The sequence below is a fragment of the Gopherus evgoodei genome, chromosome 4, assembly GCF_007399415.2.
Source record: "Gopherus evgoodei ecotype Sinaloan lineage chromosome 4, rGopEvg1_v1.p, whole genome shotgun sequence".
Taxonomy (NCBI): Eukaryota; Metazoa; Chordata; order Testudines; family Testudinidae; genus Gopherus; species Gopherus evgoodei.
In genome coordinates, this window is record NC_044325.1 from 89,092,413 (window position 1) to 89,110,020 (window position 17,608).

The 17,608-nt window shown below is 38.0% G+C and overlaps 1 protein-coding gene across 13 annotated transcripts in view; it reads left to right on the top strand.

Annotated features, from left to right (window-relative positions):
* NAV2 (neuron navigator 2) overlaps nucleotides 1-17,608 on the top strand; it is a 372,994-nt gene that overhangs the window by 247,487 nt on the left and 107,899 nt on the right. For all 13 annotated transcript variants that reach the window (XM_030560145.1, XM_030560146.1, XM_030560147.1 and 10 more), the window contains one exon: nucleotides 7,720-7,842. In XM_030560145.1, coding sequence (XP_030416005.1) covers nucleotides 7,720-7,842 — 123 coding nt within the window. The remainder of the gene's footprint in view (nucleotides 1-7,719; nucleotides 7,843-17,608) is intronic.

Genomic DNA, 17,608 nt, shown 5'->3' on the forward strand with positions numbered 1-17,608 from the left:
CCCAGCGGAAAGGGTCAGGATTAAATTGGCATGGAGAATGAGCCCTCCATGGGAGAACTGCTGCTTCCACTGCTAATTATATAAGTATATTGCATTTAGCTGGTTTCTCAAACTAAGCTGTGAAATTCACTCATGAGATTTTATTAAAAGAAATTGCCTTTCTCACCTAACTCTTAGATGGCTATCTCCTTCTTCGCAACCTCAAACAATGATTGCTATTCCAGAGAATGCAAGGCATGGTTGGGGGCAGAGGAGTTGTTCCATACTAGGGCTTGTCTCCCACCCCCCGCAAAGTCCATCTGTTTTGCGCAATCTAATTAGATGTAAAGTAAAGTGCACACTGGGTATGAGTTGATGTGAATCTGAAAGGAAATATTTGGATTGTATCTTGAGTATTTTGGCCTTGTGACAACAGGACCATGCTGAAAAAGCTCAGGACTTGAACCCATTGCTGAATGCCTTCACTGAATTGTTGAAATGTACGTGAATCAAAACTTGGAATTAAAACCAGAGACAAAACCCAAGCTGACTTTGCTTGGCTGGTTATTTATTTCTTTATTTTTTAATTTAAAGGCAGGCTTCGTGGGCAAGGTGCATGTTCCACCCTTTGGCTAGAAAGATAAAATGCTGAGCTGATGGTTGGCAGTGGCAGGATGATAGTGGTCAGGCAAGATTGATTGGTGACAGGAATTTGGCAAAAAGTGAGAGACAAGCTTATGATACAGAACAAAAAAGGCAAACCCAAATTATACTAAACTGAGAAGTTTCTGGTTAGCAGTGGTCCTTCAGTCAGTTGAGCAGTAATAATGATATTTAGCTTAGTCATATTTTAAGATGATTTCCTGGTTTCATCAACAGGCATATTTTGATCACATTTATCATATTTTACAAGCAGTAGTAGAGATGTGCTGTTTACACACATCAAAGCTTTAATGTACTTTGTTCTTGTCTGTCTAACCACATTCTCTGGTTGTTGCAGCACTGACACTTAGCAATTAGTAATACCCATGACACTGTAACTGAAGCCTAGAAGAGTAAATGTTTATATTGCCTGATTGGAAACCTTGAGATGACCAATCTTTTGGATTCACTATCCTGTCTAGATTTTGATTTACTTGAGATGATTAATTTAATTTTATTACTGAGGCAAAAAAGTCCTTGGAATATCAGATTGTATGTTGAAGCCTAGAATATCCCTTAGGCTGTATATACTGTACTCACAATTTGAGATTTAGCAGCAAAGTTGAATAAGTATGAGAGCTGTCAGATGTGTAGCCATAAGCATGCTGTTGGTGCTCTGTATACATGGGCAAGTACAGAGTGCATACAAAAGTCAAGTGACTTGGCCTGCCAAGTAAGACTTCGGTTGATCTGTGGTATAACTTGATCCTGTTTTTTGTATGTGCACTTAGGGAAGAGGGAAAAATCACTTAGGCATCAGAAACATCTTAAAAATATTGAACTTGGAAGGATACGCTACACCATACAAAGTTTCAGGGGCACTTACAGGGGTGTAGTTGGCAAAACAAGAGAGCAATTCAAAGATCTAAATTGCCAAGGGAACTCAAAAACAGTTGAAACAGAGGAAAGCGGGCACTTTTTTTCTTTTGCCTAGAAAGTACTATGTATTGTTTTGATTCAATTTGTGCCATGCACTTTTAATACACTATTAAGGATGCCTGTGTAAACAACACCTGTGTAGTCGGGAGGCACAAGTGTGGAAAATTAATTGTATTTCCTTGTTGCTGAAAAGTAAAAATACTGAGATGAGTCCTGAGGGATAATCCACAGAAGGTAGATAAGAAGCTCCTTATTATCAGTGCTTCATTGTCCAGTCATTAGTCTTCTCCTAGTTGAGTCTAGTTGTTAACCTTGTTCAAGCTTGACTGTTAAATTCTCCTGAGGAACTAAAATTTACACATCTGCATAAAAAGTCAGTGTTTGAGGGCCTCTGGTTGTTATTACTGAAATGCCAGAAAAGTTCCTGAACTATGTCTTTTAAACTTTTGTTCATCTAGATATTTAAAGAGTGTTTGACATTGAATGTGTTAGCACGGTACTTCTGATGCAGGAGTCTAATAAGGCAATTAATATATTGTCTTGTAAAGACAAGTAAAGAAATTAAACAATAGTCGAAGCACTATGTGCAAGCATACAGGAGAGACACTATCATACAAGAATAAGGAAACTTTCCCTGGGCTGATGGACCCAGCGAGTATTGTGGACAAGTTGTGGTTAGTCTGAGGCTGGGTGAAGATGAAAGAGCATCACCTTAGGTGTAAGAACCCATTGCCACACACCAACAGCTGATGACTGGGGACATATTGACAGCAGCCATGGCACTGAACTAAAGGGTAGATCAACCTTCACAGCATCGAAGAGGAACATGTTTATGTATTTGCTTATCAGGAGTTGTGCAGGGAACATGAAGACCAAAATACATGTGAGAGAGAAATTCTCTCCTTAGGCTATTCTAGCATCCTGCATTTCTGCATTGGAGTACATCTGTTAAGAGTCCCTTAGTCAACATAGTGGGTAAGGCTTAATGGTCTTCCTTGTCACTAACTATACATATCACAATATATTGTTATTAAATACAACCCCTTGACACTGGCTGACACAAATCCCAGCTGCTATTACCAGGTGCTTAGAGGTAGTGAATTGTGATGTATCAGGAGAAGACTAGATCAATGTCAGTGGTAATATAGGCATTCGATTTCTTCTTGCCCAGCTGAACCTGTTGTGAAGGCAAGAGTATGAGAGCACCTGCATTTCACTTCTTTGGACAGAGTGTTATGAATTTGTTTCAGAGGCTTTCATCTGTACAGCCCAAGGTACAGTCCAACCTGTTTTAAGTGACCAATGATGGCATGACAGATACTTAACAGAGGTAGACAGGTACTTAATAATAAGGTGTAGGATTGGCCCCAAAATTATGATGGGAAGCAGTTATGGCCAGTGTAAGTGTTTGCAGTTAGGCTCTTAATGGTGTTTATGTTTCATAAGAACACTTCTGTAGGCCTGCCTTTCTTCTTAATTTCCCTAATGTCTTTACATGGGGGGGAAGGGGTCTCATAGCCAGTTGGCGCCTCTGTTTCCCCTCCCCCGAAGCCAACCAATAGGAGACAAAGAAACCCACTTCCCCATTCCTCCATGCACAGTATAGGAGATGGGGCCTCCTCCAGCTCCCCCATTTGGCCCCCGTTTGGAGTTAGGGCATCACTCCTTTTAGTCTGACCAAACTTCTCCCTAACTAGGGGCGGGACACCCACATTCTTAGATAGAATTTATGTATAATTGCATTCCAGCTGTAAAACTTTTAATTCAACAAGCTGTGCTACCTATTTGATAATGTTAAATAAAACCCCTGTCTGTCTAATATTTAAGAAAACAAGCCCATTATGCAATTTTTATAGAGCGAGGTGTTGTAGCTGTTATAAGATTTGAGTTCACATATTTTCTTTTTGTCACACTTTAGTTTTCCTTAAAAAAAAAAAAAAAGTAATAAAACCTGCACACATCATTATCAAAGATGTTGAGCAGCTGCAGCTCCATTGACTTATATTGGGTTTATGGATGTTCAGTGCTTCTGAAAGTCTGTCCATGAAAAGCTATTATTTGTTCCAGTTGGCACAAGTACAGAGTTATTTGAATGTGTCTGATTGCTGCACATACATACAGAGGGTGAACTTCTGGCCTCATTGAAATCAACAGGAGTTTTTCCATTGCCTGGGATTTCACCCAGAGTCTGCATATTAAGATTAGTTAATGTATGTTGTGTGTATGCACAGTATCATAATTTTCAACTAGTAAAATAGTATCACATCTATTTTAACTTTAAAAAAAATTATTGGAAATTAGTTTATTTTATTTAAAAGGATTAGTTATATGCCAGATGATGATGATGATGACAAATGAAGACCTAAAAGCTACATTTTCAAAGTGTGTGACAGGTACACTCACAATAATGTTTCTGCATTTGAGATGAAAATCGGTCATTGCATGTGCAAACAAGTAGTTTGCATATGCAGGTATGAGTTTTTGCAACATGCCTGTAGTATGCACATTTAATTATATAGTCTTACATAATTAGAGTGGTATACTTTTTTCTATCCTTTTTTCTCTTTTCTTCTGTGAACAAAATTTGCTCTTCCATTTTAAGGATTTTATGAGTTTCTGACAAACAGAATGGAAGACCTGATGTAAACTATGCTCTAGCAGTTCTGGAGGAACAGTTATAATTCTTTTAAGCCACCTTGTTTATTAAATTTGGAGAAAAGAATTGTATCTTGTCCCTGAAGACTCTGGAGAACTGAGAATAGCCTTGTCCCTAGTTTTACTAGCTTAGCAACCTCTTTGTAAAACTCCCAACGGGGACTCTTCTGTTGTTCTTGAACAGGCCCAGTACAGACCTATATAGCTAAATCACATCTAGTGCAGGGTTATTCATTTTTTTTAACCTTCCTGTCTCAAGTAATTGTAGTAATTGAGTCTGGCTGCACAGTCAGCTAGGTTTGTTACCAGAGACATTGTGACAGAAATGTTACAAAAGAGAAAAGATGGAGCCAGTTCTATCTGCATCATGATTTTTTCCCTCTAATCCGTGGATATATTATGAATTTAAGGCTGTTTTGGCTGTTCTTTCTTCTTGTGAGTAAAAATATGCCCCAGTAAGAAAAGTCAGTAATTGGCTTTGGTCCTTTTAAAACAAAGGAAGAGATCCTAGCGGTTTGGATATAAATTTGGTGGTGTATCACTATTTCCTTAAGAGTGACAAAAGACTTGAGAGGCATTTCAATTTACAAGTCTCTAAGGTATGTTGAACTGCATGCCAAAGATATCAGCTCTACCACTATAGCTGTCGTATATTTATTTGATTATCGCATTGTTAAATAGTTGTGCAAATATGTACAGATATAAAGCAAGAAAAAAAATAACCTGTTTTCTGCAGACTTTATGAACTACTTTGCATGTTATTTTCCAATCGGTTTTAAAAATCTAGTTCAAATGTTTGATGTATGTGCATTATTTATAACACAGTTAGTTGAGGAGTTATTACAGAAGAAAATTAATTGATCTATGTATTATCTTCGATCTTTGTATTAATGTGTCATGCAAAGTGTTGTTTTGGTATAGTTGGGGATTTTTTTTAAGGATTGGGTATGAGATTATTGCATTTTTTTTAAAATTTACCAATTTGCAATTTATTTGCACTAAATAAATGCAAGATATTTTAACAATGTTTGTGTCTGTTGGGTATATACTTTACTTGCTTTGAAACATAAACGTTACACTCATTTAATTCAGTAAGAAGTTTAAAAAATGATATTTGACTTAAAAGTCTCAGATCATGATTCATAATATCAATAAGGAAAAATATATTGAGGATATTTTTTAAAAGAACGGAACATTTGGGATGAGGTGTCATCTGAGATGTTTCAGGTGCTCATTTCTCAAACTGCCTATATAAAGATGTGTTGCACTTATAGTCAGCAACTCCATTCATTTACTTTTTTAAAGCTATTAAGAAGAAATGCTCTGCTTTTTTAAGGCAGAAAATGTCTTTTAACTATGTTACAATGAGGTAATAAATTCATTCTGTAAGTTATTGATCTGTAAAGCTGGTTTCTAGATAAATGTTCAGAGTATCTATGTCCTGAGGTTTTAAGTCCTGTTGTTCTTTACACCTCAGAACTATATAGATACTTTGAATTGTTTATCTAGAAACTAACTTTGCAGATCAAGAACTTACAAATGATTTTTTTGCCCAATTACAGCATGGTTGAGAATGTTAAAAAACACAATTAAAGTAAAGAGATCATGTGTATAAAAATCTGAGTGAATATGTTTAAGGTTTATATTCTCATGCTATTCAAATACAGAGTATATGATGTTTTTGTTCATTTGTCCTGCTACATGATCATATCCTTTACCAGCATATATATGCAACTGTATAGGGTGTATGTGTACAAAATACACCTACACAAGGCATATTAGTTAGGGGGTTCTGTCAACAGGAATGCTGTTCAAGGGGGCAGGAGTTCCAAAAGAGAAGGTATTCTTTTCCTACTTCAACTTCATACTGTCCTGGGCTAACCCCAGTGAGAACACTCCTATCCCATTAAGACTATAGCTAAATTATTGAAAGAAGAGGTGGTGAGATTCGTTCTCGTCCTGCCATCATTTCCACAGCAGATTATCATTTTAGGATGAAATCACAAGTCAGGCTGGTATTTTCATACCTGGGCTGAATCAGGGATCTCTAGACTGTTCCTATAAACCTCCAGTATAAAGCAGAAGGGATGCTTTTAGTACTTGTACTATACATACGCTGTTCCTAGTTTCCTACATTAGAGTCTCTGCAGTGATCTAGAAAACAATTGGGAAATGAAAACTGAATTGGATTGCTTCTCTTCCCTCCCCCCCCCCTTCACATTTTTCTTCACATATTTCTTCACACAGCTCACAGTCAACCTGTGGAAATCTGTCAGAGGATGTTGTGAAGGCCAAGACTATAACAGGGTTCAAAAAAGAACTAGGTAAATTAATGGAGGATAGGTCCATCAATGGCTATTAGCCAGTGTGAGCAGGGATGGTGTCCCTAGCCTCTGTTTGCTAGAAGCTGGGAATAAGCAACAGGGAATGGATCACTTGAAATCCTTTCTGTGTTCTGTTCATTCTCTCTGGGGCACCTGTCATTGGCCACTGTTGGAAGACAGGATACTGGGCTAGATGGACGTTCAGTCTGACCCAGTATAGTCATTCTTATAACAAAACTAGATGCAAAAGGATTTCTGTTTGCCTTGTTGGCCATGCAGAAGTTGACAAAATACAGACTTATTTCATGTTATTTAATGGTCCAACATAATTCATTTCAGACAGATCTCTATTTTGTTTTATTGGACTTGACTCACTTCAGGACAAGGATGTTATAATATATGGAGATATACCTATCTCACAGAACTGGAAGGGACCCTGAAAGATCATTGAGTCCAGCCCCCTGCCTTTACTAGATGGCTCCCTCAAGGATTGAGCTCACAACCCTGGCTTTAGCAGGCCAATGCTCAAACCACTGAACTATCCCTCCCTGTCTTATTCATTTGTAAAGCTCCATATGCACACACAGTCCTTCATAAATATTTAATAATAATAAATTACTGAAATGCGGCAACCTCGCTGGTTGAGGAGGGTAGTTACAGACAGACAGCACAGTGCAAAGAAGTTGAAGAGCAGCCATTTTTGGCCAGTGGTGCAAATCCCCTTTTTCACACAGAGTGCTGTGAGATCTTTAATGTAACGTAGAGCAGATAGGACCTTGGGTGGAATCCTGACCCTACTGAAATCAGTGGGAGTTTTGTGAATAACTTCAGTGTCTCCAGGATTTCACCCCCAATGTTTTAAACAACACAAAATAGCTGGGGAATGAGTAAAGAGAGCTGAAATCACAAGTCATTTAGCAATGATGCATGTGGGTTCTTAATGAAAATTGTATTCCTCCTCCTTCATATTTGTCTCATTTTGCCTGGGGGTGGAAAAGAGAAGGTGAGGGGCACTGAGTTCAGGGCTAGAACTCAGCAAAATGACCCTGCAGTAACTGAGAGCAAAGCTTGCTTTGTCTCTGAGTACCAGGTATAAAATGGATATATAAACACCACCAAAAGTGTGGAAGGGCTTACAAACTGTTTTACCGAACATTATATCTTGTTTTGTTTTTTAAAGGTACATGACTGATGGCGGTTTGGGCCTGTACACTCGTAGACTGAATCGGCTACCAGATGGGATGGCTGCGGTGCGGGAGACACTGCAGCGTAACACCTCACTGGGACTAGGAGATGCTGACAGGTATGCTTGTGTCAAGCAAATGCATGTTTAGATTGTGCCTTTTTACGTGTCATAATTTGCAGCTGCTAATGTATGTTTTTGAAATTCAGGTAAATAGCTGTGTAGTAGGATTTCAGTAGTTGACTATATGGTTGTAAGGGCTCTAACGCTGTATGCCAGTTAATGTCTTAGGAAAAGGGCACAGACACAGCGGAAATCCTTTAAAATATGGTCCTCTGATTGTAATGTGGGTTTCTCAAGTGGGTTTTTGTGAGCTGGAATGAACAAAAGCATATTTAAAAAGTTCTACTTTTAATTCTTTGGACTTGAAAAAGAAAGGCACAATTCTCTCTTTACTTTCACCGATGTAACTTCATTAACTTCAATGAGGAGAATCAAGCACAAAGACTGGTATGGGGGTTTTGTCAGGTTATTAAAAGGAACATGGTTAACTGGAGAGAAGAGAATCTAGGGAGGTTGATCCAAAAGAGAGCTTCTGCAGAAGATACGTGACATGTACATAGCTAGGGTTGTGATGAATAGAAAAAGCTGAGTACTTTTGCTTTGTAACAGGATTTGATTAGGACTTCCTATCCCCTGCCAACCATCATGCTTGATGAATTTAACATAAGCAGTTGATCTGCTGGTTGAACCTAGCTTTGCACTGAGAACATTTGCAGAAGGGCCCATGCATGGCCTCTATGTTCCCATAAAGTGTCCCTAAGTAGTAGAGTTTGAGCTTCACTTTTTAATCAGATTTTGAAGTTAGCAAATTTTTTTTCACTGCTACTAGTAAACCTTTCCTGGAAAATATTGTAATAGACTTCATTTGCTGTGGTTGAGATCTTCTGGTTGGTGACAGTTAGATTAATAAGGGTATAATAGTATAGGAGAATCTAGGTGTAGTTTTTGAGGAGATCAGAGCTGGATTTCTTTTGATGCTTCCTTAATACTAGAAAAAGAGCAGAACAAAAAGGTTGAATTCAAACACCTAAACACTATGAAGAAATTTAGTTTAGTTCTCTGTAAGCGGTCACTGCTTTAGGACCAGAACATGCCTATAATTTTGGGGAGTTCATATCTGGTGCTGAATTTTGCAGCTTAGCCCCATCTCTACTTAATACCACTTCTAATTGGTCAGATAGGGTTGTTTGTGAATGACATAAGGCCTGGGAACTGACAAGAAAGCTTAAGACTATTAGCACAATGGAGTCTTTGCCCATGACTCTAGGATTACTAGGCACTCCTACAATACAAATAAGTAATAATATTTTCAAAAATACTAAAAACTCTTTCAGGGAGCTGTTGATTACCTCCTCCTGTAATGTTTACAGCATTTGTCACACTTTAATTTGGTATGAAAATCTTCCTGAGTTCTGTGTGCTAAGTCACTTGCCTGAAATCCAGCCTGCCTGTATGTGGTTTTCTTATTTCTTACAAGAGCTTTTTATTTCAGCTTTAAATAAATTCCAGTTAGAGGATTCATGTCACATTGCAAAAGAAAAGGCAATTACTTGCTAGTAGCAGCTTGTTACAGAGAAACCAAAGAACACATTTGGTGAAAGAGCTTTCATCATCCTCATAATTAGAAACTAAGGAGAATGGGAGAGAGAAGGAGGGTTGTTATGAAAATGAATCTTATAACTTTAGTTGGAAGAAGAAAACATACAAGTACTGAAGGCTGGATCCATGTGGCTGACTCAGGAGCAAAACAGGATCCTGAGCACTAGATAGATTCCACTTCGTCCCAGATACTGTGGCTTTATTATTAATAGTTTGGTTAAATCCTTTCTAATTAGAATACAGTAGTTGTATTTGTCTATTTGTCTGAAACAGAAGTTTGGTGCATTCTGCTATAGGCCAAGGCCTAGGGTTTAAAGGTATTTAGGTGTTGCTGTGCTCAGTATTGCAATGCCTAACGTATCCAGGAGCCTAAATCTCAATATCAAAAGGGATTTAGGCACTTAGGTGCCAGAATCCCATGGACAGTTGATGGGAGCTAGGGTCCTACATATCTTAATACCTTCTAAAATGAGATTAAAGTTTCTAAATCAGTTAAGTGTTACAACATTGAGCTCAGCAACGCCTAAATATCTTGAAAAATTTGAGTCTGTGATTTGACAAAAGCTCCTATTCAGTCATTGAGCATTGAAAACCTGGGATTAAAACCAAGGGCTTGTCACGTGGGTCTTTGCTGCGTAGCAAGCCAGGATGTGACAGTGCACTGGCTTGCTGCTCATTAATGTCCCATGTGGACACTGCACAGCACACTGGAAGTTCCATAGTGCACTTTGACATATTGCTGTTTGAAATGGGAGTTTGTGAAAGCACATTACTGTACTTTCAGCGTGCTGTAGCAGTGACCACATGGGATGTTACTGTGAGGCAAACTAAAGCACTATAGAGTCACACCCTGATGTGTGAGGTAGTAATGTTTTGTGTAGACAAATCCTAAATTTTAATTCATTTCTCACCTGAACTTTTACTCTAATGAAGGGTACTGTAATAAAATGTTATAACAAAGGGTTAGAGTCTACTCCATCTATGAACAGAGGTTAATGATTATTCAGTTCTGCTCAAGTAGTTTACCTAGAAAATATGTATAAAGATTAAATTTAGCTCACCATAAATAGCTGTAAACTGAATACCATGAGAAAACCCAGTGTGAAAATATAGCAAATCACACCTAAATGGTTATTTAGTTAAAGAATTCCCAAAGGAGTTTTGGCAATTTGCTTACTTGTTTTACTTACTAGTGTTATCTCATGAATTGCAGATGGCTAGTAGAGCTTTTGTACATTAGCTCTATTAGCATAAAACATAGCGCTCACAAGGTACATTTCCCCCTGCAGCAGGAGAGGAAATCTGAATTAGGCGGTTTAATTTAATGCTTGATTGCAAGGTTAATGGAATCATCACACAACACAGCTGAGTTTATTTACTCACTAGAAGAAAATTTGTGTGTGTGTGTGTGTGGAACAGACAGCATTTTTATGCCTTTTTATTGAGTGTTTATTTTTTTAGAAAAAGTTTGTAAATTAGCCACCTATGGTTTCATCTCTTCCATGTTTATGGTTTGGTGTTTACCATCTGGTTGCTTAAGTTTGTTTCACATTGTCAGACAGAGCTGCTTGATCTAAGGCTACATTAGATTCATGCTCAAAGCTCACAATTACTAGAGTGCACATAGTAAAGGGGTAGAATATGGATCTCCGAGCTGAGAAAAAAGTTTAATATATCTACGTACAAACATTCCTTGCTTCTTTCTGTGTAGATAATTTGAGACTAACATCTAGCTAAATTACTGTATCTTCCCAAATAGCTCAGAAGACTATATTAGTGAATGTGACTTTATCAAGAATAACTTCAAAGCTACTATTAAATATATGATAAGGAAATATCAGTAAATCTGTCTTTTTTTTAAGCCTTAATGAATGAGTGCTTATGAAACTACTTTTGAGAATGATTAAGTTGGATTATTTCACTTTTATACTTTAGTTTGAGATTGGAAAAATTAGAAATATTTTAATATGAAAAGTAAAACAGCTAAAAGGATTATTGGACCCTTCCAAGGTTCTTCGCACTTTGTCCTCTTGAATACATCCTTCCAACTCTGCTGGGGAGAGAAATTTCACCTAAACTTAAATTACACCCCCTCCCCTTGAAAAAAGAAAGCTACTCTGTTGTGGGCTGTAGTTAAAACATGGTTCAATCTTCCAGCATAAATAGGATCAAACTGTGTTGTAACTATGTTTTTGAATCATGGTTCACCTTTGCAATGTCCAAGGTTATAGCACAGTCCAGGAACACAATTATTGAAACAACATTTTTGCAGTACTGTGGGAGCAGATTGAGTTTAACTGTGTCACAGGAGTGTGCCATGATGTGACTATTTCCTGCAACTCAATAGCATTTCACAGCATAGACAAGAGTCTCAGATAATCTTATGATGATTATAGACATAGGTATGGACCTAAGAGAGGAGATGCACTGTGAGATACAGGAATTGAGAGTGAAACTGAACCAGAGCAGAATAAAATCAGGGAAATACAAAACACAAATGTAGTGATGTTAATATGAAAGTCAGTCAAAGGAGAGAACCTCAATAGTTTTTAATGCAGTCACCACTAGGGAATCTTTTGCATAAATGTGTATAACTCAGCAACATTAATTTTGTTTCACTAATACATCTTAATTCCTCTCACTTACACCAGTGTAACATTATCTTCTTCCATGGAGTTAATCCTAATTTACAGCAGTGTAAGAGGGGAATTAAGCCTAGGGACTTTTCCCCATCTGCTCCAGCTCCATAGTAAAAACTGAAATAGAAACTTCAAACTTGCAATCACCTGTAGATATCAGTGATTAAAACTGTAGATGTCACTAGTTGTGTATTTTTACAGTGCCTTTCACAATGGGGCCCTGGTCTATAACTAGGGCTCCTAGGTGCTGTGGTAACACAAATAATTAATAAAAATTGTTGCAAGATAAAGATCTGAGCTAATGGATGCACACAACAGAATGAAAAACTAGACACCTTTTGACAATGTCAAAAGACAGTGGCAGAGGACAGGGCAAGTAATGAAAAGCAGACAGCCATAGCCAAGGAATAGATGTCTATGACTGAAGAGTGCAGAGGAAGAAAATAACATAATTGTCAGCCCACTGACCCTGACAGCAAGTTATAGATAGCAAATAGTTTACTGAAGCCCTCGCACTGTTTAGACTCTAAGGCACTATGTCCTGTCATCATTCATCCCATGGAACTGATGTGAATTGATGGTAGGTTGTGACCTTTATTAAATTGGCTATAAACTGTACTATTGAAAAGCCTGTGACTTGACTGGAAAATCCTTCATTTTCCTCATATGACAGTGTTGTGCAATTCTCACATATCAGTTTACATCTAATTTAATTAAAATATTCTGAGCAGATTAAAAGCTTTTAAAGTCTGTATTCATTTTATGTACAAAGACTTTAAACAACCATAGCAAATTTCAGAAGAAAAAAATTGGTCCATAAACCTAAAACTAGAGGATTATACAGAATACAAAAATATTAATGCTCTGCCTGGGAGTCTAGGCCAAATGTAGGAAGAGATTCTTTTTTACATCACGCATACATATTCTGTTGTGTTGTATGTTTTTTTCCTTAAAGAATGTAATACTCATTAGTAATATGAAATATTTATTTTAATGGCTTTCAAAAAAGCAAAGATCGATTCCTTTGGAAAAGAATGACAGCATCTATAGCAATTTACCTGAGATGAATGACCACTTTTTAGGTAGTGGGAAGAAATCTGTATTTCATGTTTGCAGGTAACTTGAACAAATGCTAAGTGCAAAAGAAATGGTAATAACAAATGGGGACTTTCAATTATAATTAACAGTAACACATTGGACTTATTTCACTTTTCATGCAAACACCTTCATACAGCTCACAAAGGTGGGCAATATTATCCCTGTTTTAATGCTGAAGTACAGAGAATGGTTAAGGGACTTACCTAAGGTCATAGTGCAAGTCAGTGGTAGAGTTAAATGTTGCATTCCTATATTTTGACTCTGAGCAATAGACTACACTTTCATGGTGTAAAAACTGTAGGTTCCAGCATGCATAGGATCACTAGTTGTGAGTTAACTTTGTGAAGTATAACAAGATTACGTTGCTTTAAAATGACAAGATTAGTAGTAAGTTGTGCTAGTGCTCAATGGGGGATAGAGGTTGTTGTATTATCTGGGTAGACATGGGAACTAGGAGTGCACATCAAAAGAGTTTAGAAAAAGGTTGTAGCATGTGATCAGTTTGGAAGTAATACTGTCAAGTAATGCCATCACTTTTGGCAGGGTAAGAATACTATCACAGATGCTGCAGTAATGGGCATAATATCAAAAGATGAATGGACTTATCTTTTTACAATGTTCATTATGAAAATGTTGCCATTTGCAATCAACACAATTCCACCACAAGTCCCATACTAATGTTAATTACTTGTAAATAGTAGCATTTTAGTGGAAAATGTAGTGGTATCTTCCTTAGCTGAAATAAGAGAGACAAGGTGGGTGAGGTAATATCTTTTACTGGAACAACTTCTGTTGGTGAGGAAGACTAGTTTCTAGCTGCACAGAGCTCTTTTGTGGCTCAAAAGCTTGTCTCTTTCACCAACAGAAGTTGTTCCAGTAAAAGATATTACCTCATTCATCTCGTCTCTGTAATATCCTGGCTACAACTACACTGCATACAATAATTAGCTGAACTAGTACAGTTATTGTTACAGTAAGGTGTCTCTGTAGCTCCTGGCAAACAGGATGATGAATCCTTTCCAGAAGAATGGTGAACCAAAAAGCCCCTCAAAAATGGTATGCCCCACAACAGTCATACTCCTCTCATCTTGGATTCAGTTTTATATAATTATGCTACTTTAAGAAGGGCGGCATTATATTGCTGTCTGTTACTGAAGTGCAAAAAACCTATTGAAAACGTCTCTGGAATTTAAGACAGCCTTTATCCTAAAATGTTAAAGCATGACTTGTTACATTTTAACCTTTAGGTTGTCAGCGCCTTGATTGCTTAGAGTCTGAGTGCACAAGCAGATACAGAACAGTTTTCAAGGTTAATGTGTAAGAAAACGATTTCAGTATATTTTTAGCTCTAGAATACTGGTGACAATCTCTCTCCTCTTCAGTGGCTTCTCCATGTGCTCACATGTTAATCCCTTATGCTCAGCGACAGGCTGTTTCAGTGCCTTTCTTATCTGAAATTGTGAAATTGCATCCAAAGTCTGTAGTTTACATCAAGATTTCCTAATTTTTGTCAAACTGGAGAGATCTGAGTTAACCAGAGCCTTCATCCCACAGCAGAAGTGCAGCTGCTCTTCCAGCTAGTAGTAGCAGCCATAGGAGTTAAGATGCTACAGTTGTTGCCATTAAAATGCTGTCATTTACCTCCTGGATTTCACTTTCCTACCCCCAAGCCTTCACCTGCCTAAAGCCTTAAAAATTTGCAAGTGCCTGTGGTTGTGGGACAGTAATGTAGAGCAGGATACCTTCAGACAGGTATCAGGTAGAGTAGGTAAAATATATTTTCACAAAAAATAGTGAAAAAGCCATAAATCTGGTAGATTTCAAATCCATCAAAGAATAAATATATATTAACACCTTGCAACATCTGTGCACTAAGTCATGCAAACTGTATGATATAAATATATGTACAGTTGCTTAATAACGAAATCAAAGGATTACTCAGATGTTCAATCCCACCAGATCTACCATTCAGCTGCATAGTCTGCTTAGATTTTATCAGTAAACTCAAGAAGAAGCGCCACTTCAAAGATGTACTTTGGTGCATGTTGATAATCATCCCTCAGCCTTTGAAAGATACCATGTTTATCTTGAAAAATCAGATACCACAGCAACAAAGAAACAAGTTACTTTGAAGCTTTTGGCCTTGGGATTTTGTAACAAAGATCAGCTGATTAGAATTTCCAGCAGTAACAATACAATATACCTTTATTTTGTGTAATATCTTTTGATTACAACCTGTAATCAAAAATGCTTCTTAGGGCTAAATAATACAATTACTATATTAAACAACAAATAAAAGCAGAAGGCAAAAGTGTGGAGGCCAGTTCTGGGGGCTTTGGGGTAACAGGCCCTGACAGAACAAAAGCCATTCTCCCTCAGTCCAAAGAAAATAGGATAGTCATAGGGCAGGCACCCTTGGCCATAGGTCCAAATGAGAAAATAAACACAGGGCAGCTTCCTTGTGCCTTGATCAAATGGACAGTGATTCCCATTCTATAATTCTATGACAAAACAAACAAAAATAGATACTGATTAAAGTCCTGGGCACAAGCATAGACCTCATCCAAACAGGACAAGCAGATAGAAAATGTGGCAAAAGACCACCTTGGCTTACCCTTGAGATCTTGCGTGACCTACAAAATAAAAAGGCGTCATATAAAAAATGGAAACTAGGTCAGATCACGAAGGATGAATATAGGCAAATAACACAGGAATGCAGAGGCAAGATTAGACAAGCAAAGGCACAAAATGAGCTCAAACTAGCTATGGGAATAAAGGGAAACAAGAAGACTTTTTATCAATACATTAGAAGCAAGAGGAAGACTAAGGACAGGGTAGGCCCACTGCTCAATGAGGAGGGGGGAACAGTAACGGGAGACTTGGAAATGGCAGAGATGCTTAATGACTTCTTTGTTTCGGTCTTCACTGAGAAGTCTGAAGGAATGTCTAGTATAGTGAATGCTTACGAGAAGAGGGTAGGTTTAGAAGAGAAAATAACGAAAGAGCAAGTAAAAAATCACTTAGAAAAGTTAGATGCCTGCAAGTCACCAGGGCCTGATGAAATGCATCCTAGAATACTCAAGGAGTTAATAGAAGAGGTATCTGAGCCTCTAGCTATTATCTTTGGGAAATCATGGGAGACGGGGGAGATTCCAGAAGACTGGAAGGGGGCAAATATAGTGCCCATCTATAAAAAGGGAAATAAAAACAACCCAGGTAACTACAGACCTGTTAGTTTAACTTCTGTGCCAGGGAAGATAATGGAGCAGGTAATCAAAGGCATCATCTGCAAACACTTGGAAGGTGGTAAGGTAATAGGGAATAGCCAGCATGGATTTGTAAAGAACAAATCGTGTCAAACCAATCTGATAGCGTTCTTTGATAGGATAACGAGCCTTGTGGATAAGGGAGAAGCGGTGGATGTGATATACCTAGACTTTAGTAAGGCATTTGATACGGTCTCGCATGATATTCTTATAGATAAGCTAGGAAAGTACAATTTAGATGGGGCTACTATAAGATGGGTGCATAACTGGCTGGATAACCGTACTCAGAGAGTAGTTGTTAATGGCTCCCAATCCTGCTGGAAAGGTATAACAAGTGGGGTTCCGCAGGGGTCTGTTTTGGGGCCAGTTCTGTTCAATATCTTCATCAACGATTTAGATGTTGGCATAGAAAGTACGCTTATTAAGTTTGCGGATGATACCAAACTGGGAGGGATTGCAACTGCTTTGGAGGACAGGGTCAAAATTCAAAATGATCTGGACAAGTTGGAGAAATGGTCTGAGGTAAACAGGATGAAGTTCAATAAAGATAAATGCAAAGTGCTCCACTTAGGAAGGAACAATCAGTTTCACACATACAGAATGGGAAGAGACTGTCTAGGAAGAAGTATGGCAGAAAGAGATCTAGGGGTCATAGTGGACCACAAGCTTAATATGAGTCAACAGTGTGATACTGTTGCAAAAAAAGCAAATGTGATTCTGGGATGCATAAACAGGTGTGTTGTAAACAAGACACGAGAAGTCATTCTTCCGCTTTACTCTGCGCTGGTTAGGCCTCAACTGGAGTATTGTGTCCAGTTCTGGGCACCGCATTTCAAGAAAGATGTGGAGAAATTGGAGAGGGTCCAGAGAAGAGCAACAAGAATGATTAAAGGTCTTGAGAACATGACCTATGAAGGAAGGCTGAAGGAATTGGGTTTGTTTAGTTTGGAAAAGAGAAGACTGAGAGGGGACCTGATAGCAGTTTTCAGGTATCTAAAAGGGTGTCATCAGGAGGAGGGAGAAAACTTGTTCACCTTAGCCTCTAATGATAGAACAAGAAACAATGGGCTTAAACTGCAGCAAGGGAGATTTAGGTTGGACATTAGGAAAAAGTTCCTAACTGTCAGGGTAGTTAAACACTGGAATAGATTGCCTAGGGAAGTTGTGGAATCTCCATCGCTGGAGATATTTAAGAGTAGGTTAGATAAATGTCTATCAGGG